Source organism: Leptonychotes weddellii, chromosome 14, assembly GCF_054177405.1.
Source record: "Leptonychotes weddellii isolate Sample4059 chromosome 14, ASM5417740v2, whole genome shotgun sequence".
Taxonomy (NCBI): Eukaryota; Metazoa; Chordata; class Mammalia; order Carnivora; family Phocidae; genus Leptonychotes; species Leptonychotes weddellii.
Genome location: NC_138382.1, coordinates 15,945,970 through 15,972,132, shown reverse-complemented (window position 1 = coordinate 15,972,132; position 26,163 = coordinate 15,945,970). Strand labels below are relative to the sequence as shown.

General features: G+C 36.4%; 1 protein-coding gene across 3 annotated transcripts in view; it reads right to left on the bottom strand.

The window, feature by feature from the left end:
- The window catches only part of VPS13A (vacuolar protein sorting 13 homolog A), a 262,998-nt gene extending 237,704 nt beyond the window's left edge, over positions 1–25,294 (bottom strand). For all 3 annotated transcript variants that reach the window (XM_081804091.1, XM_081804093.1, XM_081804092.1), the window contains exons 1-5: positions 25,011–25,294; positions 7,547–7,590; positions 5,321–5,363; positions 2,780–2,875; positions 2,420–2,521 (exon numbers count right to left, since the gene is read on the bottom strand). In XM_081804091.1, the coding sequence (XP_081660217.1) occupies positions 2,420–2,521; positions 2,780–2,875; positions 5,321–5,363; positions 7,547–7,590; positions 25,011–25,110 (385 nt within the window). In that variant the 5' untranslated portion in view covers positions 25,111–25,294. The remainder of the gene's footprint in view (positions 1–2,419; positions 2,522–2,779; positions 2,876–5,320; positions 5,364–7,546; positions 7,591–25,010) is intronic.
- Between the last annotated feature and the right edge of the window lie 869 nt (positions 25,295–26,163).

The window sequence follows — 26,163 nt, the reverse complement described above, 5'->3', positions numbered from 1 at the left end:
AAAACAGTGTGGAGGTGCCTCAAAAAATTAAAAATAGAGCTACCCTATGACCCAGCAATTGCACTCCTAGGTATTTACCCCAAAGACACAGATATAGTGAAAAGAAGGGCCATACGCACCCCTATGTTCATAGCAGCAGTGTCTGCAATTGCCAAACCGTGGAAAGAGCCAAGATGCCCTTCAACAGACGAATGGATAAAGATGTGGTCCATATATACAATGCAATATTACTCAGCCATCAGAAAGGATGAATACCCAACTTTTATATCAAAATGGATGGGACTGGAAGAGATTATGCTAAGTGAAATAAGTCAAGCAGAGAAAGTAAATTATCATATGGTTTCACTTATTTGTGGAACATAAGGAATAGCATGGAGGACATTAGGAGAAGGAAGGGAAAAATGAAGGGGGAGAAATCAGAGGGAGAGATGAACCATGAGACACTATGGACTCTGAGAAACAAACTGAAGGTTGGGGTGGGGGACTGGGTTAGCCCGGTGATGGGTATTAAGGAGAGCACGAGGACACGTACTGCATGGAGCACCGGGTGTTATTTGAAAACAATGAATCGTGGATCACTACATCAAAAACTAATGATGTATCGTATGGTGACCAATATAATAAAATAAAATTTAAAAAATAAAAAGACCGAAATAACAGCTGTACACAAGGATGTAAAGGAATCAGAACCTTTGTGCACTATTGGTGAAAATGTAAAATCATACAAAACCCTATCGAAAACAGTATGGGAAGTCCTCAAAAAGTCAAAAATACAGTACAATTATCACATGATCCAGCAATTCCACTTCTGTGTATATAGCCAAAAGAACTGAAAGCAGCGTCTCAAAGAAATACTTGTACTCCAATGTTCAGAGCAGCATTAATCACAATAGCTAAAGCATGGAAGAAACCCAAGTGTCCACTGATGGGTGAACTGGCAAGCAAAATGTGGAACATCCAAAAAATGGAATATTATTCAGCTAAAAGGGAAATTCTGACATATGCTACAACGTGGACAAATCTTGAAGACATTATGCTAAGTGAAATAGGCCAGGTAGAAAAATACAAGTTATACTGATTTCACTTACATGAAGTACTCAGAGTATTCAAAGTTAGAGAGACAAGAAAGTAAAATTGTAGCTGCCAAGGGGTTTGGAAGTGTGTTGGGGGGGGGGTAGAATGGGTGGGTTATTATTTAATGGGTATAAAGTTTCAATTTCATAAGAAAAAAAGATATGAAGACGGATGGTAGTATTGGTTGTACATTATAAATGTACTTAATACCACTGAAGTGTACAGTTGTACACTTAAAAATGGTTAAGATGCAGGGGCGCCTGGGTGGCTCAGTTGGTTAAGCGCCTGCCTTCGGCTCAGGTCATAATCCCAGAGTCCCGAAATCGAGCCCCGCATCAGGCTCCCTGCTCAGTGAGGAGTCTGCTTCTCCCTCTTATCCTGCTCATGCTCACTCACTCTCTCTCAAGTAAATAAAATTTAAAAAAATGGTTAAGATGGTAAACTTTGTTATATGTATGCCACAATAAAAAAAATATTAAAGAAAAACATGATTGGGTATAGTGGTGAACAACTACACAGGATATGAATGAACTGAGAGAAGAAAACACAATTATAAGAAGTGTCACCAGAATTGTGTTAAATCTCCTTTACTATTTTTACCTCTTTGCCAAAAGGTGAAATGTTTATTATTGGATTTCACTTTTTTAGTGAAAAAATAAATGCATGGCAAGGTTGGTGATATACATATATTTTTAAGATGGTCAGCTATTAGACAAAGGACAGAGGAACAGAAGGTAAGCAGGTAACTAGGTTAGGAAGATCATTTTGTGTTTGAAGATAAGACAGGCTACAGTATTTTTACATACTAAAGAGAAAGCTTCACTAGAGAACAGAGTACAAAAAGTACCTGGTGATAGTGACCAATGCACAAGGAAGGAAGCAGATTTCTGCAGAACAGTTCTTCCACTGAGAAAAGTAAAGTGTTGAAATAATGGACTATTTGGTCTAGGCTGAATAGGAAAGGATATGAACCCACAGAGTGAACAAACAGATTTGGGAAAACAAAAATATATCAAGGGACTAAGTACGCCCAAAAGATTAAGAATTGATACAATGGGATTTTTTTTAAAAGCTAGAAAACAAAATATACTTAATGAAATTAATTTATTATAGTTAAAAACTAACCTTACCCTTAATAAGCTAGATATATTATTTGTCATAAGGTAAGTTTCCATAAAAGTTTTGTAAACATGATAAAATACACAAACCACATTAAAATTCCCCATAAGACTCCCTCATATTTGTTAAATAATTTCAATGCCTCCAGAGAAAAATAATACTCAAATGTGATATTTAAGTCTTTTCTCCTTTCCTTATTATCATTCTTATTTACTGTTTCCTTTACCTTGATCAGCTACTTTTTGTTTTGCTTCTTCTATTCGTTTAAGTTCATGTTGTTTTGCTTCCAAGAGTTGTTTTTCTTCTTTTAAAGGATCATATTTTATTTCTACAGGAAGCATGAAAAAGAATATGTAATTACCTTAACTTTAAGTGTAATCACTCTAAAATATATCCTTGAAAATAATCACTAATTCAAAGTCTGCAATAATTCAGAGTAAAAACCAATTTAATGTGAATTTCCAGATGCTAAATATAAAAGTATCTCAAAAAATTCACCAAAAGTATTTTGAATTATCAAATATTAATATTTTTTCCACCCACAAATAAAAGTACTTTAAGTTATAATGTTTAAAATTTGACTTACTAGAAGAAGGCACTATGAGTAAATAAATGTCTCCCAGGACAGCTTCAACTGGTTGAGTATACAGGTTTTTCCACGGAATTATAAGATTAAGATTACCTATATGATTTTTAAAAAAAGGACAAAAAATAATAATATTCATTCAACCATTTACTGCCAGCCTATTTTCTGTTAGACATTAGAAGAAATAAAGTGACAAGCTGAGTCATTTTACAGAAAGCTATTTAACAACAACAAACAACAAGCCTTTGTTGAGATGATTTGAAATTATGTCTATTAGTACTGTTGGAAAATCTACTAAATGATATTCTAAAAATTTACCAGTTTCTCTTTATGGCAATCTGCACCACAAACATTAGTATTCTTCTGCAATTAACCAACAACCCTTGACATTATAACCCTGATTTCCCCAATTCTTGCTTCAAATCACTATTTTTATTACACTTTCAAAAGGCAGACTATAAAATTGAAGAATGTATTTTTCATATATACAGGCTATATATACATATACATAATTGTGTATGTATTCGCAGATTTCTATGGTAATAAAGATCGTGGACAAGATTAGAAAATCATTCAAACTAATGAAAATGTTTTACTACAATCTATTAGGAAAGTATTTTTTAAAGCATTAGATTTCTTGAACTAAAAAACATGATGTAAGGTGTTCATTATACTGATTCTATTCTTGTGAATTTAGAAAATTTCCATAATAGAGGTGAGGAGGAGAGGATGAAAAAAAGCAAATTTCCATAATAGTTTTAAAATACTTTAAAATTTTTTAGAAAGCACGAGTCAATTCATTTAGAAATAGTTGCCATAATTGGCAAGGGAGCGATTAACAACACAATGGCTACATTAACTAATTAGTAACTGGGGAAGGGAAAAAAAAATTAACATAGATATATCTCATTACATAACCTCAAAATTCCGTATTTAAAAAAATCCAAATTGAGAAAAAGATTTCATCTCACAGTCAATACAGAGAAAAAGAACCAAACTATGATTTCTAAAAGACAGATGACTTTCTAAGTTTAAAAATCAGAGAGAATGACCATTTCAAGTTTGTGTATGGTCCAAAATATAACCAGAATGAACACATTAGAAAAAATAATTGTGACAAATCTGATACAATTTATAAATGTATCAGGTAGACTGCTTACACACATACACATATATTAGGTTGCTGTAGTGGAGTGGGGTGGGAGGGGTGGGGTGGCTGGGAGGGGTGGGGTGGCTGGGAGGGGTGGGGTGGCTGGGAGGGGTGGGGTGGCTGGGAGGGGTGGGGTGGCTGGGTGATGGACATTGGGGAGGGTATGTGCTATGGTGAACGCTGTGAATTGTGATGAATCACAGACCTTTACCCCTGAAACAAATAACACATTATATGTTAATAAAAATTAATGAAACAAATCCAAAAATGCAAATAAACAAAAGAACAGAGAACAGTGACAAAACAGCATTAAGTAATCAAAGAAACACACACGAAGTTAATAATGTACCATTTTCACCAGTAAATCTTGAAACAAAAAAGTTTTTTCCTCAGTAAAGTACAGACTTATAGAAAATTTGTAAAATACAAAAAATATAAACAAAGGCAATTCCAAAAATCTTCCACATAAATATAGCTTTTAAAATATGTATGTATTTATACTTGCTATATACGTAATTTTGCACGCTAAATGAGGGAACTTTGAAAGAGCAGTAAGATTAACAACACCCAATAACAGCAGGAGGAAGGGCGCCTGGGTGGCTTAGTCAGTTAAGTGTCTGACTCTTGATTTAGCTCAGGTGATGATCTCAAGGTCATAGGATCAAGCCCCTCTGGACTCTGCATTCAACAGGGAGTCTGCTTAAAGATTCTCTCTCTCTTCCTGCCCCTCCCCAACTCGTTACCTCTCCTCTCTCTCTCAAATAAATAAAATCTTAAAAAAAAATAGCAAGGGGAAAATATGTTCCTATAAAAGTAGTTTTAATGCTATACTGCTCATTTGGAAGTGTATACTTCACTCACTCAACAAATTGTGTCCCTACGATTTGCCAGGTATTGTACTAAGTGGTGAGAATAAAAATTGAACCGACTTAAACTTACTGTCTAGTAGAAGAAAAAAATGGTACTAAAGAATGACAGGTGCTAGGAGAGAGGTATGCAAACAACCTCAGAAACTAACTTTCTGACTCGTCCCTAGCCACGCTGTCTGGATGATGGAGACCTGACTTCTTAGACCATATACCCATGATAAATCAGAATATAGCAATAACTAGTCAGAAACCTAAGAAACCGAGATAGTTATGCTATTTAACACACTGGCCCTCAATTAACTCATTTTTAACACCTAACAAGATGCATAATTTCAGTTTTTAAACAAGGGATATATGGACCACATGGTATTTTTAAGTTACACAACTAAGTTCTACCCAGATGAGAACACATGATATTCAATACTTAGAAACATGAAAAATATCACATTAAAGAGATACTAAGCATATAATTCTTACTCTATGTCCAGCAAGAAGGACATTCCAATAATAAGCACAGCTTACCTATATGACCAACTTTAACTTTAAATGGTACATCCAGTTGACTCTACAAAAATATCATATATAAAATATTAGTACATATACAGGCCAACAAAACAGAGAACTTTTTCTTCCCAAAATTATTTAAAGGGTTTAAGTTAACTCACACCTTGTCTTTACCTTCAACACCTATTTAAATTTATAGATACATAATTGTAATATTCTCAAATCCACAAAATTCAGGGAGACTGATCATTTTTAAATAGATAGGGGAAAAGTAATACAGACCACCTAAGTTACCCATATCAAAGTCATACTGCCTTTATGTTGTACTGGGGCGGGGGGGGGGGGTGAATTTCACTGTCAGTTTGTCCTCACAGGGAGGTTAAAACTCCATTTTGCAAAAAATATCCTCAAAAAAATTTCTCCCCATCCAACAGGGAAAAGGACAACTTTTTCAGTAAGTGTTCTGAGAAAACTCGATATCCACACACAAATGAATGAAGTTAGACCCTTACCTTATATATAAAAATGAACTCAAAATCGATGTAAGACCTAAACATAAGAACCAAAGCTACAAAACCCTTAGAAGAAAATATATGGTAAAATCTTGACATCAGATCTGGCAATGATTTCTTGGTTATCATACCAAAGACATGAGCAATAAAAGAACAAAACAGATGAAATTTCACCAAGATTAAAAACATTAGTACATCAAAGGACACAGTCAACAGAGGCATAAGGCAACACAAAGAATGGGGGTAAGTTTTGCAAATCATAATCTGATAAGGGAAAATAAGAATACTTAAAGAATTACAATTCAAACAAAAACATGATTTAAAAAATCAGCAATTTTCGATAGACATATCCAAAGAACATATAAAAATGGCCAAAAAGCACATAATACGATGCTCAATCTCACTAGTCATGAGGAAAATGCTAAGAAAAACCAAAATGAGATACCACTTTATATCTATTAAGACAGGTATTATCAAAAAACAAAAAATAGTGCCTGACTGGGTAAGTTAGTAGAGCATGTGACTCTTGATCTTGGGGTCATGAATTTGAGCCCCACATTGGGGAGATTACACTTAAATTTTTTTAAAAAAGAACATTAAAAAGTAAATGTTAGCAAAGATGTGGAGAAACTGGATACTCCATGTGTTGGTGATGGGAATATAAAATGGTTCAGCTACCATGGAAAACAGAGTGACAGTTCTTGAAAAGGCTAAACATAAAACTACCATAAAATCCAGCAATTCCACTAATAGGCATTTACCCGCAGGGACTGAAAATAGGTAACTGAACAGACATGTTACTGCCAATGTTACAGCAACATTATTCACAAGAGCCAAAAGGCAGAAAAAACTGGAGTATCCATCAATGTATGAATGGATAAACAAAATGTTGCTAATAGATACAGTGGAATATTATGCAGCCACAAAAAGAAGTAATGTTCTGATACAAACGACATGGACAAACCTTAAAGAAATTATGCTAAGTGAAATATGTTGAACAGCGAATGGCAAACATAGCACGATTCCATTTACATGAGCTACATGGAATAGGCAAATTCAGAGTCAGAAAGTAGATTAGAGGCTAAAGGATCTACATGGAACAGGAATGGGGACTTATTTCTTAATGGTTATAGGGTTCCCTTTGACCTAAGGGAAAAGTTACAGAAGATATTGGTTGATAGCTGTACAACATCATAAATGTAATTAATATCACTGAATTCTTGGGTAAAAAAATGATTACCACAGTATTAAAAAAACAAAACTTGAGAACTATTAGAAAGATCAATTAACCATTTAAAATCATATAGAAAGAAAAGAATTAGGAATATTTTTAAATAGGGAAAATTACAAGTTTGTGGTTTTAAGGAGATGAAAAGTCCACTTTGTAAAATCCATTTTGCAAAAATTATTTTCAAAAAGTTTTCTCAAAGCTTGAATAATTTAAGATGATAAAGTAAATCAAGAGGTCTACCTATTTATAAATGCTCTGACATTACACATTTTTTATACTCAAAACCTACCAAAGGGATGCCTGGGGGCTCAATCAGTTAAGTGTCTGACTCTTGATTTCAGCTCAGGTCACAATCTCAGAGTCATGGGAATGAGCCATGCGTCAGGCTACCCACTCAGCAGGGAATCTGCTGGAGATTCTCTCTCCCTCTCCCCCTCCCCACCTTACACTCTCTAAAATAAATAGAGCCTAAGAGGAAAAAAAACAAAAACAAAAACCTACCAGAGCGTTTTCTTTAATTTCAAGATTCTTCAAGGCCACAGCTCCTAAAAAAAGATTTAAAAAGTAAAATTAAAATATTAAAATATTTTTCATTTTAAAAAGGCATACTTCATCCTTAAATGTTATAAATGAAAGAAAAATTATAAATAATGTGCATAACAGAAAACAAAATAATCTGTAATCTTATTAGCTCACCCTCATTCTTCAACTTAGTCTAAGATTGTATGTTTATCCATATTTTTTTAAAGTGGGTTATGAGATGTCCTTGTTCTTTTTTTAAGATTTTTTTATTTATTTGACAGAGACAGAGACAGCGAGAGAGGGAACACAAGCAGGTGGAGTGGGACAGGGAGAGGCAGGCTTCCCACTGAGCAGGGAGCCCAACGCAGGGCTTGATCCCAGGACCTTAATGGTTATAGCCCACTGTAATGTAAACAAACATTTTAATCAGAATTATACAGATAACAGGACTCTAGTAAAGCTGCATAAAATACAAATATGCAAAAAAAAAAAAACTGTATTTAAATATACTTGCAATGAACAAGTGGAAATTTGTAAGATCCAGTATCAGTGAGCTTCAAGATACATATATATATATATATTCCCCCATCTGAAATGCAAAGAGAAAAGTAAAAGAAAAAATAACAATGTCCACGAACTGTAGGACAACTGTAAAAGCTGTAACATATGCATAAGAGGAATACCAAAAGGAAAAACAGAGAAGAAACATAAATATTTGAAGTAGTAATGATTGAGAAATTTCCAAAATTAATGATAAAAACACCAAACCACAGATCCAGAAAACTAAGAGAACACAAGGCAGGGAAATAAAAAAATCTACAACTAAGCATATCATAATCAAACTACAGAAAATCAAAAACAAAAACAAAACAATAAAACACTTGAATATGATCCAGAAATACCTATTCTGGGCATAGGGCAAAAAAAAAAAAAAACTAGGATGTTGAAAAGATTATCTGCACTCCAATGTTTATTGTAGCATTATTCACAATAGCCAAGGTATGGAAACAACCTAACTGTCCATCAACAGATGAATGGATAAAGATATGATATTGATATAAATGCACACAATGGAAATTATTCAGCCATGAGAAAGGACGAAATCCTGCCATTTATGACAACACTGATGGACTTCGAGGGCATTATGCTTAGACACAGAAAGACAAATACGATATGGTATTGTTTATATGTAATATCTAAACAGCCTGAACTCTCAGAAACAGAGAGTAGAATCCTGGTTACCAGGGGCTAGGATGTGGGGGAACTGGGGAAATTATGTTAAAAGATACAAACTTGCAACTAGGAGATGATTAAGTTCTGGAGATCTAATGCACACCACAGTGCATTATAATCAACAATACTGTACTATGTATTTCAAAGTTGCAAAGACACTAGATCTTCAATGTTCACACCACAAAAAAGAAATGATGATTATGTGACAGGATAGAGATGTTAGTGAAGCTACCATCATAATCATACTGCAATATATAATGGTAGCAAATCAATAATGTTGTGCACCTTAAACTTATACAATGTTTTATGTAAATTAGGCCAACAAAAAGAAAAATCTTGAAAAAAAGCAGAGAAAAACACACACATTCCCCGACAAAGGTACAAGGAATAACTGAATTAAAAAATTCACCAGCGAACATCCAAAGCAGACTCCAACAGACAAAAGAATGAATAAATAAACTTGAAAATAGGTCATCTGAAAATGTAGTGATGGCCAAAAAAAAAAAAAAAAAAAGTGAACCGAGGGAAACAGACTTATGAGACATAAGTAAGTATGCATTATGGATCAATGGATCAATATGCATTATGAGAGTCCCAAAAGGAGGAAAGACAGAGGCAGAGAGCTTAGTTGAAGTAACATCCAAAATTTTCCCAAATTTGAGGAAAGATACGTATACAGAAATCGAAGAATCTCAACCAAGAAACATGATCATCAACAGTATTAAAAGCAAAAGCGATTTGACATCTACACAGGATCTTCAAAAAGACTATCAGTGGATTTCTCAGCAGAAACCTTACAGAAAATGATATATTTATAGTGGTGAAAGGAGAAAAAAAAAAAAAGTCAACCAAGAACATTTTATTCAACAAAGTATTATATCTACTTCAAAAATTAGGAAAAAAATTTTTAAGATACTCTCAGATAAACAAAAGCTGAGGGACTTCATTAACAGATCTATCTTACAAGAAATCTTAAACAGAGTCCTTCCAGTTGAAAAGAAAGGATGCTGGGCATGGGGCACCTAGGTGGCTCAGTCAGTTGAGTGTCTGACTCTTGGTTTCAGCTCAGGTCCCAATCTCATGGGTCATGGGATGAGCCCAACATTGGGCTCTGTGCTCAGTGGGGAATCTGCTTGAAGATTCTCTCCCTCTGCCCCTCCCCCTACTCATGTGCATGCACATGCTCTATCTCAAATAAATAATCTTAAAAAAAAAAAGGATGCTAGGCAGTAACTCGAAGCTATATGAAAATATAAAGTTCTCCAGGAAAGGCAAGTGCATGGACAATATGAAAACTACTATTATAATTTTACTTTGTAACTCCATTTTTTATTCTCTATTTTTGAAATTTAAATTAAATTCAACTCTTTCATTTAAAAAACAAAAGAACTTAAGAATTTTAAGTCTATGTTAATAGGTACATAATGTGTAAAAATGTCATCTGTTACATCAATAACAAAGTTGGGAAGGCAAGCCGTAAAAGAGTAACGTTATTGTATGGGATTAAAGTTGGTATCAGTTTAAGATACGTTCTTATACGTTAAGGTATTATATGTAATTCCTACAGAACTACAAAAAAATATCTACAGAATATACAAAAAGGAAATAAGGAAATCAAAAAGGGTCACAAAAAAAATGAACACAAAGGAAGAAAGTTAAAACATGAAACAGTTATAAGACATGCAGAAATTAACAAAATGAAAATAGTAAGCCTTTCCTATCAGTAATTACTTTAAATGTAAACAGTTCAAGAAGATATGGTGTATGTATATGTGTATGTGTGTGTGTCTATATGCATATAAACATATATATATATATATACACATATACAATGAAACATTACTCAGCCATAAAACTGAATGAAATCTTGCCATTTGCAAGACATGGATGGAGCTAGGGAGTAGTATACTAAGCAAATAAGTCAGAGAAAGACAAATACCATATGATTTCACTCTTGTGTGGAATTTAAACAAAACAGATGAAAACGGGTAAAAAATAAATAAAAAAAAACTGAGCAAACCACAAAACAGACTATTAACTATAGAGAACAATCTGAGAGTTACTGCAGGGGAGGTGGGCAGAAGGATGGGTTAAATAGGTGGTGGGGATAAAGGAGGGCACTTGTGACGAGCACTGGGTGTTGCATATAAGTGATGAATCATTAAATTCTACACCTAACACTAGCATTACACTCTATGTGAACTGGAATTTAAATAAAAATTTGAAAAGAAATAAATGTAAACAGTTTAAACTCCCCATTCAAAAGACACAGGCAGAATGTACTTAAAACCAAACAAAACATGATGCCCCTATAGCTCTAAGAACATAGTTAAAATTTAAGTGCAAAAATGGCAAAAGATTTCCCAAGCAAATAATAAGAGACCAGATATGGCTATACACATATTAGACAAAACAGACTGTAAGTCAAAAGCTATTATAAGAGATGAAGAGGGACATCATATAATAAAAGTGTCAATTCACTAATTATAAACATAGCATGCCAATTGTAAACATATATTCACCAAACACCAGAGCACAATAGGAAGCAAATATTGACAGATAAGAAGAAACAGCTCTACAATAATGGTAGGAGGCTTCAGCACACAACTTCAATAATGGATAGAATCACCAGACAGAAGATTAAGAAGGAAACAAACTGAATTTTAAAAACATATATGAAACACTCTACTCAACAAGAGGAGAATACACAATTTTCTCAAGTGCTCATGAAACATTCTTCAGGACAGGTCATGTATTAGGCAAAAACAACAACAACAAAAATCTGAATTTTAAGAGATTGAAATTCTTAGAAGATATCACGAGAAAGAAGCAATCACAAGAAAAACTTTAAAACTTAAGAAAAACTAAAATGAAAGCACAACATACCAAAATTTATAGGCTGCAGCAAAGACAGCCCTGGCTGGGAAAACTTACAGCTGTAAGTGTTTACATTAAAAAATAATAGCCCAAATTAACACCTTAAATTTGTACCTTAAAGAAATAGAGATTAACTAAGCACAAAGCTACCAGAAAGAATAATAAAGTTTAGAACAGAGATAATTAAAATAGAGAACAGAAAACCCAATAGAGAAAACTGATGAGATCAAAAATTGGTTCCTCAAAAATCTTTAGCTAATAAACTAAGAGAAAGAAGAATTAAACAATTAAAATCAGGAATATTGGAAGGAATCATACTACCGATTTTACAGAGAAAAGATTTTAAGAAAGTACTATGAACAACTGTACATCAACAAACTGGATACCCTAGATGAAATGGATAAATTCCTAGAAAAACATACCCTACTACTAATGAATCATCAAGAAATGGATAATCTGAACAGACCTATAATATGTAAGGAGATTTACTCACTAATCAAAAACCTCCCAACAACAGAAGTCTAGGACAAGATGATTTCACTGGAGAATTCTACCAAACATTTGAGAACACCAATCCTCCTCAAACTTTTCCAAAAAAACTAAAGAGAAGAAAATACTTCCAAACTCAGTCTATGAGGTCAGCATGAATCTGATACCATTACCCCCAATGAATATTGGCAAAAAAACCTCAACAAAATACTAGCAAACAAAATTCAACAGCACATTAGAAGGATTATACACCACAACCCAATACTATTCCTGGAATGCAAGGATGGTTTCATATAAGAACATCAATGCAATACACCACATTAACAGATTGAAGGGGAGAAAAAAAACCACATCTCAATGAAAAAGCATTCAAAAAATTTCAATACCCTTTCATGACAAAAACCCTCAACATATTAGGAATAAAAGGAAACAACCCCAATATAACAAAGGCCACATATGAAAAGCCCACAATGAACATCACATTCAACGGTGAAAAATGAATCTTCTCATCAGCAACAAGATGAAGATGTACAGTTTTGCCACCTTCTGAAAGTCCTAGCCAGAGCAATTAGACAAGAAATAAAAGGCATCCACGTTGGAAAGGAAGAAGTAAAATTCTCTATTCACCAACGACATAATCTTATATGAAGAAAACCCTAAATTTCCCATCAAAAAAAAGCATGTTAGAATAAATGATTTCAGCAATGTTGCCAGATACAAAATCAAAACACAAAAATCAGTTGTGCTTCTTTACACTAACAGTAAGTAGTCCAAAATAAAAATTAAACAATTCCATTTAAAATAGCATGGAAAATAACAAAACACTTAGGAATAAACTTAACCAAAGGGGTGAATGACTTGTACCTTCAAACTATAAAACACTGCTGAATGACGTTAAAGGCACACATACATAACCAGGAAGACATCCATCCCATGTTCATAGCCTGCAAGACTTAATATTGTTAAGATGACAATACTACCCAAAGCAAACTACAGACTCAATGTAATCCACATTAAAATCCCAATATTTTTTGCAGAAATAAAAAATCCATTTTTAAATTCATGTGGAATCACAAGGGATACCCCCACTGTTAAAACAATCTTTTTAGAAGGTGGGGGGTGGGGGGGAAGAAAACTGGAAGTCTCACTCTTCCTGATTTCAAAACTTAATACAAAACATAGTAATCAAAACAGTGTAGCACCAGTATACAAACACACAGACCAATGGAAAAGAACAGGGAGCTGAGAAATAAATATTCACATATATAGGCAAATGAATTTGATAAGGCTGCCAAGATCACTCAATTTGGAAATGTCACCAATAACAGTGGAAAACGATATTCACATGCAAAAGATGAAGCTAGATTACCATAAACCATATCCAAAAATTAACTGAAAGTAGATCAAAGACTCAAATTTCAGATCTAAAACTATAAAAATCTAAGAGGAAAACGTAAGTGAAAAATTCCCTGATAGTCAATTTGGCAATGATTTCTTTTGGATGGATATGACACTGAAAAGCACAGGCAACAACAACACAAAGATGATCTAGACTTCATCAAAACTAAAAACTTTTATGCATCATAGGGCATTATCAACAGTGAAAAGGCAACAGTACTTGCAAATCACATACCTGATAAACGGTCAATATCCAGAATATATAAAGAATGCCTACAACTCTACTAAAAAAAAAAAAAAAATGCAACCCAATTAAAGGATGGCAAAGGTCTTCAAAAGACATTTTTCCAAAGACCTATAAAATGGCCATTAACCAATGAGATGTTCAACAGGATTAATCATCAGAGAAATGCAAGTCAACAAAAATGGAAATAGTACCTCACATCCATGAGGATGGCTACTACGAATAAAAGAGAAAATAACAAATGTTTCTGAGAATGTGGAGAAATTAGAACCTTTTGCACTGTCAGTGAAAATGTAAAATGGTACATCTGGAAAGTAGTATGACACTTCCTCAAAAAATTAAAAAGAAATACCCAGCAATTCCACTTGTGGGTATATACCAAAACATTTGAAAGCAAGGACTCAAAAATGTATTTGCACACTGATGTTTGTAGGGCCTGATTCACAATAGCCAAAAGGTGGAAGCAACCCATGTGTCTATTTACAGATGAATGGAGAAACAAAATGTGATATATACATAAAATATTGTTCAGCTTTAAAAGTGAATGAAATTCTGATATATGCTGTAACAGATGGACATTGAAGACATTACCCTAATACATGATATAAGCCAAACACAAAAGGACAAACATTATATAATACCACTTATAGGAGGTACCTAGTAGAGTCAAATTCATAGAGATAGAAAATATAATAATAGGTGCCAGTAGCTGAAAGAAGGAGATATAGGTAGTTACTCCTCAACAGGTACAATGTTTCAGTTTTGCAAGATGAAAAGAGTTCTGGAGATGGATGGTGGAGATAGCTGCACAACAATATGGATACACTTAATGCCTCTGAACTGTACCCTAAAAAATGGCTAACATGAAAATAACTGACACCATAGAAATGCAAAGGATAAGAGAATATAATGAAAAATTATATGCCAACAAATTGGACAACTGAGAAGAAATCAATAAATTCCTAAAAACTACAATCTTCCAAACTAAATCAGAAATAGAAAATCTGAACAGACCTATGACTAGTAATGAAATTGAATCAGCAATCACAAACTCCCAACAAGCAAAAGTGTAGGACCAGATGGCTCCACAGGTAAATTCCACCAAACATTTAAAGAGTTAATAACCTATTCTCAAACTATTCCAAGAAACAGAATAGAAAGGAAAACTTCCAAAATCATTCCACAAGGCCAGCAACACCCTGATACTATAAAGAAAACCACAGCCAATATTACTGAACACCAATGCAGAAATCCTAAACAAAATACTAGCAAACCAAATCCAACAATACCTTAAAAAAATCACTGACCACAATTAAGCTATTCCAGGGATACAAGAGTGGTTTAATATTCACAAATCCATCAGTGTGATATATCACGTTAACAAGAGAAGGGATAAAAGCCCTATGATGATCTCAGTAAATGCAGGAAAAAAAAAATTTCACAAAATGCAACACCCATTACCAGTAAAACAAAGATTTGGAGGGAACATACCTCAACATAATAAAGGCCATGTATGAAAAACCCGCAGCTAACAACATACTCACTGGTGAAAAACTAAGCTTCTCCTCAAAGATCAGGAACAAGACAAGGATGTCCACTCTTAACCACTTTATTCAACATAATAATGGAACTCCTAACTACAGGAATCAGGTAAGGAAAAGAAATAAAAGGCATTCAAATTAGCAAGGAAGAAGTAATACTTGCAGAAGAAGTGATACTGTAAACAGAAAACCCTAAAAACTCCACCGAAAGAACTATTAGAACTGATAAATGAATTCAGTGAACTTGCAAGACACAAAATTAATATACAGAAATCTACTGAATTTCTATACACTAATAACAAAGTAACAGAAGGAGAAATTAAGAAAACAATTCCTTTTACAATTGCACCAAAAAGAATAAAAGACCTGTACTCTGAAAACTATAAAAAAAAACCCCAAAAACACTAATTCTAAAAGATATATGCACCGTTTATTGCAGCATTACTTACAGTAGCTAACAAATGGAAGCAACCCAAGTGTCCACCAACAGATGAATGGATATATACACCCCCACCCACATATACACACAGAATATTACTCAGCCATATAAAAGAATGAGACCCTGCCATTTGCGACAATATGGATGGACCTAGAGGATATCATGCTAAGTGAAATAGATCGGAGGAAGACAAAAACCATGATGTCACTTATATGTGGAATCTAAAAAACAAAACAAAGAAACAAAAAGCAGACTTTTAAATACAGATAACAAACTGGTGGCTGCCAGAGGAAAGGTAGATGTGGGGGGAGGGGCATGGGCAAGATAGGTAAAGGCAATTAAGTACAAAGTTCCAGTTATAAAATAAAGAAATCACAGAAATGAAAAGCACAGCACAGGGAATATAGTAAATAATGTTGCAGAAATGTTTGGTGACAGATGGTGACTATACTGAGGGTGAGCATGGGTAATGTACAGAATTGTTGAATCAATATGCTGTACACCCAAAAGTGAAAATACTGTTAAGATGATTAATTTTATGTTGTATTTTACCACAATATTTTTTAAGTGGTGATGTAAAAAATACTTTCTCAAACAAAAACTGATGGAATTTGTTGCTAGACCTCCCTTGCAAGAAATGCTAAAAGTAAACAAAAACAAAAAAAAAAGTAAGTAATGCTAAAAGTTTTCACAGAGAAGGAAAACAATATAGGTCAGAAACTCCAGATCTACAAGATCTAAAAGGAATCTACAATTCCTTTTTATTAGAAAAGGAATAAAGGTAAAATTATGCCTTTTATTTTCCTCATTATTAATGATCTAATGGAACACTATTCAAAATAAAATAGCAACAGTGCATTGGGTAAGTATAGCTTATGGATAAGTGAAATGACAGCAACGTTATAAGGAGCAAAAGGAATGGAATGGAAAACTCTTTATAATGTCCTTCCACTACTATGAAGCAATGTAGTTTTGATTGGACTTAGTTTTAAATGCATACTGTAATTCCAAGAACCCCCCCCCCAAAAATTAAAGAAGTATAACTGATATGTTAGAAGAGGAGAAAAAATAAAATTATAGAAAATACTCAAAACCAGAAGAGGCAGAAAAGGGGGAAGATTTTAAAAAGCAAAGACACACATGCAAGAAAGAGAAAAGAACTACAAATACAATAGATATCCACTAACCTATCAATAATCACTTCAAATATAAATGGTCTGAATATACCAATTAAAAGACAAAACTTGACACAGTGGATAAAACAAAACAAAACCCAACAATAAGATGTCCGCAAGAAACCCACTCTAAATATAAAGGCATAGACAAACTAAAAATAAAGATATCTAGTTAAAATTTATAGAACATTTCTTACAAAATAGCAGAATACATATTCTTCTCAAGCTCACACAGAACATTCACCACAGTAAACCAAACTCTGGGCCATAAAACATACATTAACAAATTTAAGGGAATAAAAGTCATACAAAATCTGCTTTCATACAATGGAATTAAACTAGAAATCGACAACAAAAAGAAAGCTAGAAAGTCCCAAAATATCTGAAGATTTAATAAATGTTAACTTAAAATAACACATAGGCCAAAGAAGTCATCTCAAAGGGAACTGTAAAGTATCTTCAATCAAATTAGTTTTCAAAATTGGACATGCAGCAAAATCAAGGCTTAGAAAGAAATTTACCACTGAATACATATATTTGAAAAGAAGAAAAGAGGCACTTGGGTGGCTCAGTCATTCGAGGAACCAACTCTTGGTTTCAGCTCTGGTCGTGATCTCAGAGTTGTGAGATGAAGCCCCAACTCTGGCTCCGTGCTCAGCGCATAGTCTGCTTGGGATTCTCTCTCCCTCTCCCTCTGCCCCTTCCCCTGCTCACACTTGCACATTCTCTCATGCGCACGCTCTCTCTCTCCAAATAAGATATATTTTTTAAAAAAAGCAAAAGATGAAAGATCAAAAATCAGTAATCTAAGCTTCCACCTTAGGAATCTAGAAAAAGAGCAAATTAAATCCTAAGTAACCAGAAGAAAATAAGAATTAGAGCAGAAATCAGTGAAATTCAATAGAGAAAAATCAAGAGAAAAACCAATGAAAGCAAAAGATGGTTCTCTGAAAAGATCGATAAAACTGGTAACTCTCTAGCCAGATTAAGAAAGAAAAAGACACAAATTACTAATATCACAAATGAAAGGAAGGGCCTTCATTACTGATCCAGTAGACATTAAAAGGATAATAAAGGAATACAAACATGTCCACAAGTTACAATTCCTATAAAGATATATTCCAGCAAAACTCACACAAGAAAAAAATATAAACAGGCCTGTATCTATTAAAGACATTGATTTAATAATTAATAATCTTTCAAAAATGAAAGCATAATGCCCAGATGGGTTTCACTAACATTCTACCAAACATGTAAGGAAAAAATGATACCAAGCCCCTACAATGGCTTCTAGGAAACAGAAGCATAGGAAACACTTCCTAATTCATTTATGGAGGTCAGCATTACCCAAACCAGTTGCAAGGGCGGGGCGGGGCGGGGCGTGTGTGTGTATGTGTGTGTGTGTGTGTTACAGACCACTACTTCTCAGTGAACACAGATGCAAAAATCCTCAACAAAATATCAAATTGAATCCAACAATGTATAATTATATACCAAGACCAAGTGGGATTTATTCTAGGTATGAAAGGCTCATTCAACATTCAAAAAAATCAATAATGTAATCCATTACATCAACAGTCTGAAGAAGAGAAATCTTATATCAATAGACATAGACCATTTTATAAAACCTAACACACATTCTTGGAGGAAAGAAGAAGGAAAAAAAAAAAAACTTTCAGCAAACCAGGAATAGAGGTATGTATGGCAGAACAACAACAAAATGAGAAAATTGGATGCCTCTGGATATGGGGCAAAAAAAACTTTTAAATGGGATGGATACTTCTCTTATGTTGATCATGATGACTGTTTCCCAAGAGGATACATATATCAAGATTAATCTAACTGTAGACTTTAAATATGTACATTTTACCATGTCAATTATTATTTCAATAAAGCTATTAATACATAGTTAGTAGTACAATCTAGGTTGTAGGTATATGGACTGTAAAAACTTGAAACATTCTGTAGTTCTGAACACTTTCCATAATAAAATATTCCCTTTCAGCTCTAACATTCTATGAAAGTTTCTCAAAACGTAAAGCTAAAAATAATATTTAAGAAATTAGAATCAGCAATTAACACTAGACTTCAACAAACATTTGTTTGGCTCCCCCAGCATATTCCTATCACAGGACTCCTTCAAATTAGGAATTGTGCCCTGAGTGGAAAGAGTTAAGATGCAGAGTAGTGGGGGGGGCCCTGGGCTTGCCTTGGCCTTTGAACATAGCTAGCTTGGCATCAAATCATTTCGAACAACTAGGAAATTGATCTGAAGATTAAGAAAACAATTTGCACAATTAGAGAGAATGTGGTGGCTGTGAGGCTTATCTTAATAAACAAATCAAAGCACACCTAGTTAAAGACCCAAACACTTCCCACTGCAAGCAAGGAAGAACTCTACAGAGGAGACGGACCTGTGGGAAAGGGCAGCCAAAACAGAGCAGGAGAGGGCACACAGCGTACAACAGAAAACACTTCCTGAAGCACCAGGCCCTGGACAGTACCACCCCTTTTAAATACAGTATTACTCTCAGGAGCAGGAAACGTAACAAGCTTTCATAACATGCAAAAGACAGAAACTTAGCCAAAATGACAAGATGGAGGAATTCTCCCCAAAAGAAAGATCAAGAAGAAACCACAGCCAGGGACTTGCTCAAAATAGATACAAGCAATACATCTGAACAAGAACTTAGAACAACAGTCATAAAAATACTAGCCAGGCTTGAAAAAAGCACAGAGAACACCAGAGAAACCCTTGCTGCAGAAAGAGAAGACCTAAAAACTAGTCAGGCCAAAATAAAAAATGCTGTAACTGAGATGCAAAACCGACTGGATGGAATCACAATGAGAATGGAAGAAGCAAAAAAAAACAAATAGGGATATGGAAGATAAAATTATGGAAAATAATGAAGCTGAAGAGGGAAAGGAATTGTGTCCTGAGTCTTCATCTTCCTACAAAGCCCCTGGGGTATCCTGGGGGTAGGCAATAGGAAGCCACTGCACATTAAAGTCTACTATAAAGAGAAAACTGGGAGGGGCGCCTGGGTGGCTCAGTTGGTTAAGCGACTGCCTTCGGCTCAGGTCATGATCCTGGAGTCCCGGGATCGAGTCCCGCATCGGGCTCCCTGCTCAGCAGGGAGTCTGCTTCTCCCTCTGACCCTCCCCCTCTCATGTGCTCTGTCTCATTCTCTCTTTCTCAAATAAATAAATAAAATCTTTAAAAAAAAAAAAAAGAGAAAACTGGGAGAGCAACATTTCAAAAACAAAATATCCTAGGTAAAAAAAACAAAACCAAGAAATCCAAGTTTCTAATGTTATATAACAATGTCGGGTGTAACAGCCACCACCAAAACAAAACAAAAACAAACAACAAAACCCTGCAAATTTAGGAGTTTTATAATTTTAAAGAAAACAAGAGAGAAAGAGATGAAAGAAGACTACAGAAGGAAGAGCTATAAAGTACAGGTATTCCTTGCATTACAAATGATAATTCTATCACACTGCTTCTGCCACTGAATTTCTAATACTTTTGCCCTGAAAGTACTCTAAAAATGCACCTAGCTGTGCATCACAATCCTCTATCATTTGTTTAAAAAAAAAAAAAAAAAGATTTTGGTGTACTGCTTCACATAAATGAATTATAATCTCTGGACAGCAGTTCAGAAATCTGTATCTGTAACAAGCACATATGGCTGATTCTGATGCTAGATCTTGATGGAAACATGAAATTCTAGATTGCTTAGAAAAGTTGGCAGATGAATCTCAGAACTGTCTATGAAGTACTACTACCTCCCTAATGACATATAAAAAGGGTGGAGAATTATAAATAGCAGTGCATAAAAAGTATACCAACATCAAAATTCACCAAGAGTGTGAGATAAAGTTCAAGGCTTCTTTCCCCCTCACAAAATAGATTCTTCCTGCACTCAGCCTACTTCCTGTAGGGCCCACTATAATAGGACTGTTCTGCTACATTACATAGATTTTTTTAGGAACTCTTCATTCATATATAACAATGTTTCCAAGAAAAAATTGATTCTAATTTCCAAAAAATCATCTCAGAAACAAATTTTCAGAGCACTACCAATTACCAGGTTTGAAAACATCCATGTGAACTCCTGAATACTAATTAACACTATTAATTATGCTAACAGTGAAATCAGCTGGATTATTACAGACACCTAGCAAAAGCATATATTTAAAACCAATAGGTCCTTCTAACATTAGACCATAAAAATATTAAGTCTTTAACAATTTTCCCAAGCAGCATCTAGTTTCTATTATTGAAATTTTCCAATATTTTTAAGTTTATCAAAATTACTGCTTTTTAAATTCTCAAAAGGATTTTTAAGCACTAAAAGCTATTATCTGAAGCTTCACTTATCAATATATAACCAACTTCTATACATAAAACACTGATATGTTTTTAAAAAATTTCATAAACACCATAGAGGGATGATACTACCTGATTTCAAGACTTACTATAAAGCTAGAGTTATCAAGACAACTGTGGTACTGCTGAAAGAATGGACACACATAGTATCGAAACAGATTACAATCCAAAAATAAACCCATACAATATAAAGTCCAATATTTTACAAAAGTGCAAAAATAATTCAATGGAGAAAGGATATTCCTTTCAGCAAATGGTGCTGCAACAATTGGACATTTGCATCCACATGCAAACAAATGAACATCAACCTTCAACCTATACCACACTTTATACAAAAATGGATCAGAAATCTAAATATAAAATTATAAAACTTCTACAAGAAAACATGGGAGAAAATCTTTGTGACTTCAGGGAAGGCAGATTTCATAGATACACCAAAGCATGACTCATGAAAAGTTTCTGCTAAAGTGGACTTGATCAAAATTTAAAACTTTTGCTTTGCAAAAGACAGAACTGGAATAGAAGAAAAGATTTTCAAATCACCTGACAAAGGACTCATACCCATAATATGTAAAGAACTTTCAACACTTAACAATAAGAAAATAACTTCAATAAAGAGTTTGTAAAAAGTCAGAGTTACCATATGACTCAGCAATTCTACCCCAGGCATACACCCAAGAAAATTTAGAACATATGCCCACAAAAAAAACCAAAAAAACAAAAAAAAACCTTGTATATATGAATGTTCATAGCAGCATTACTCATAAAAGCCAAAAAGTAGGAATAATTGAAATGACCATCACCTGATGAATGGATAAACAAAATGTGATCTATTCATACAATGGAATATTGCTCAGTCATAAAAAGAAATGATACACGCTACAACATGAAGCTCAAAAAAATAATTTTAAGAAGCCAGAAACAAAAGGCCACCTACATTGCATGACTGCATATAAATGAAATGCCCAGAACTGGTGAATCCACAGAGACATAAAGTAGATTAGTAGTTGCTGGAGGTGGGGTCCGGGGGATCAGGAGAGAATTTGAGCGACTGCTAATGGGTATGGATATGAGGTTTACTTGGGGGTGTTGAAAATGTTCTGGAATTGGTGATAGTTGCATAATTTTGTGACTACATGAAAAAACGACTGTACATTTTAGAAGGGTAAATTCAAGAGGAAAAGTACAGCAGATGGAATGCAGTAAATACTGTGATAATGCTGTAAGACAACAGATGGTGACAACATTTATCATAGTGAGCATTTCATAACCTTCAGAATTGTTTAATCACTGTTATACACCTAAAACTAACATTGTATGTGAACTACATTAATAAATAATGTTTTTAAAAGGGTGAACTTAATGGTATGTAAGTTAAATCTCAATAGAAAAATTTAAAGTAAGCAGAAGATTTGAACAGACACTTCACCAATGGAACTATACAAACAGTAAAGAACATGAAAAGATGCTCAACATCTTTAATCACTAAGGGTATGCAAATTAAAACTACCAATACTTTAGAACTATATACCTATTAGAATATGGCTAAAAAAAAAAATTTTTTAAATGACAATACCAAATGCTAGTAAAGGTGTAGAGCAACTATGCACTCATACAATGCTGCTGAGATAGCAAAATGGTAAAGCCGCTTTGAAAAGAGCTCCAGAGTTTCACAGAAATCAAATGGTCATTTACCATAAGACCTCGCAATCCCAGTCTTAGGTATTAACCCAAGGGAGATAATTTATGTTCACACAAAAACCTGTACATGAATGTTTATTAACAGCTCTATTCATAATGGCCAGAAGGGGAAACCATCAAACATTTATTAACACATCCACACAAAAAATAACCACTCAAAAATATAGGAATGAAAGAATATATACACATAGGAATGAAATACTGATGCATACAACACATGGGTGACTCTCAAATTCATTTTACATAAGAAGTGAAAGGAGTGAAATTAAGTAAAAGCAGTCAGACCCCCAAAAGCTATCCACCATATACTTCCATTTATATGGCACTCTAGGAAAGACAAAAAACTCTAAGGATGGAAACAGATCAGTGGTTGCCAGGAGATATGGGGACTGGAAAGGGTGGACTGAAAAGGGGAAGCAGAAGGAATTTTGGCACCCTACTGGAACTTTTTGGTATCATGATTGTGATAGTGGATACATTCCTTGACATTGCACTTGTCAAGAAAGACAGAACCATACATGAGTGAATTTTACTGTATACAAATTTTAAATAAATTCACCCATAAATCACACTCTACACAAACCTCCGCCTTGAACGCAGAAGCAACCCTCCACTGCAGATCAAAGCACACCACAAAATGTTTTCAAGGTTCCTTCTGAGGTGTGTGAAGACAAATTGTATTATTTTTACTCCGCAAATGAGAAGCAGAATAAAACAATCTTCAAGTTTCTGATACAGGTCAGAGATGCAGAGCTAGCCCCCATGTCCCTAGTTCTTGCAGTCTGACTCTATCATGGTACTAGATACCAACTGCAGTTAACAAGAGGTTATCTCTATCAAACTAATTATCTACTCACACTCTTTCATAAAGGAGAAAAATCAAGATAAATGAGTATCTTAGAAGAGGGCTGAAAGTGTGTGCATATTAACAGTTAAGTCCAAAAAATAAAAAATTAACCCTAACTTTGGCCTAGGAGCTTCCCTTCGTACGCAAAAGGAATCCAATCTACAACGGGTGCTTAAAATAAAGAAGGGCAGAATACAGCTGGAAGCACTAATAATGACGCTCCAAATAAGGTAGCGCACCAGAGTACAGGGATACAAAGTTTCGGTCCTTCATCTAACCAACCTAAGGGCACGTTTCACCCCCGTCTTTTATAGGTCTGAGACGTTGCACAACGCACCTAGTTTCTTAAAAAAAAAAAAAAAAAAAAAATCACTCTGACCCACAAAATCCCAAACGTGACACGCTCCTTGGTCAGGTTGTGAACGGAAAATAGCCAGCCAACCATCTGAGTTGATTGGGCACATGAGTTTCGCTTTCTGTTATCAGCAGAAGCCAGGCCAGCAACCCGAATCCAGCCCGGGTGGCCAGAAAGGGGAGCCGAGCAGACACCACGGTTTAGCCACACGCCCGGGCTGGGGAAGGAGGAAAGGAAGAGGGCGTCTTCGGTCGCCGGCGCCTTGCCTTCACGTGCGAGGCAACGTGCGCCACTCCGTGGGCTCTCCCGAGCCTTCGTCATAACCCCAGGGGGTACAGCATGACAGGGATGGGACCAAGCCAGGGGGCGTCTCGTGGCCTCCCCTACGCCCCGCACACCTGAGCCGGGCAGAGAAGGTCGCCTGGGCACGATCCGCCCCCCATGCCCTCGGAGTCCGTCGCGGGTGCCCTCGGAGTCCGTCGCGGGTCCCCTCAGCCGCCCGGCTCGGAAAAGGGGGACTTTTCATCCCGCACCCCCGACCCCAACCCCCTCCCGCCAGAATACAAACAACTTGAGGGCAGAGGCCCTGGAACCGCCGCCTGGCTTTACGTAATTTAACCCCGAGGCAGGCGGCGGCAGGTGGTGGCGCCGGGCGGGCGAGGGGCCCGAGGCCCCGAGAAAGCAAAGCCGGGCTCCGGCAACCAGGGCCCGGGAGGAAAACGAGATAGAGGGGCGGTGGCGGTCTCGTTACCTCCCCAGATGCCCAGGGTGAGCTGGGACGTGTCCAGGTTCACCACATAGTCCCCCAAGAACCGGTTCAACACGTCCACGACCACCGACTCGAACACCATTTTCCTCAGCAGCGGTGGACACGGCAGCCGCCCCCCCGCGGTCCTTCCTCCAGCGCCTGACCTCCCGCTCCCTCCCTCGAGACCGCTCGGTTCACCGGCTGCCGGGCGACTCCGACTATATCTGCCCGGACGCCGGACACGCAGCCCCGCCGCGAGCCCTGCGAGGGGCGGAGGCGGCCGATCCCTCCGCGCGTGCGCAGGGCGGCCTCCAGGGCGTGGGCAAAGCACGGCGCCGACCCGGGCGCGCCTGCGGGAGAGGAGCAAGGGCGGCTGCGCGGCCGCTTCTCTGACGCCTGCCCCTTCCGTGCAGAACCCGCCTCTTTTTACTCGTTGGCCCCGCCTCCTCCTCGTCACCAGGCAACGGGAGAAACGAAGGGAGCCGCCAGTTTTTTCCCCGACCCCCGCCCTCACCGGCCGCACGGTGTCCGGACCGGCGGCGGGGGCGGGATGGGGGCGGGGCCGGGCGCGGCGGTTACACTTTCCAGGGAACGCCCGTCGCCCTACAGTGGAGGCGGCCCCGCACGCGGACCAGTAGGACCTGCACCTGAGCCAGGCGTGGGCGGATTCCAGTCCTTTCGCGGTCAGGCCGCAGGCGTCTCAAGGCAGGGTCCTAGGGAGCCCCCCCACACACATTATTACAGGTTCCTGCATCCGGCCGGCCTGTTTCTGGACGCCTGTAACTGCCCCGCCCGGTGCTCGAAGCGCGAGGCATGGATGCGCGTCGGGTGACTTAACTTACCCAGCTGCAAATTGTGCCAGGAAGGCGGGGCGAGGGCAGTGAAGAGTAAACTCGGCGTTGGAATGCCACGCCCTCCTTCCCTACATCTGATATGGCGCTTTTTGGTCGTTATTCACAGGGAGCCTCCTTTCATCCCATAGAAAGCCCCTTCAGATTGAGAGTTAGAGTCAGCCAGTCCAGAAACTGCTGAGCGCCCTTCAAGAAATACTGTAATACCTAGACTCAACCCTTGAGGCTTATGAAATGACTGACCTAACTAGACTAAATAATAATTAAAGCTCTTTCAGCCCCTTCCCACCCCCATTTGGTCTTAT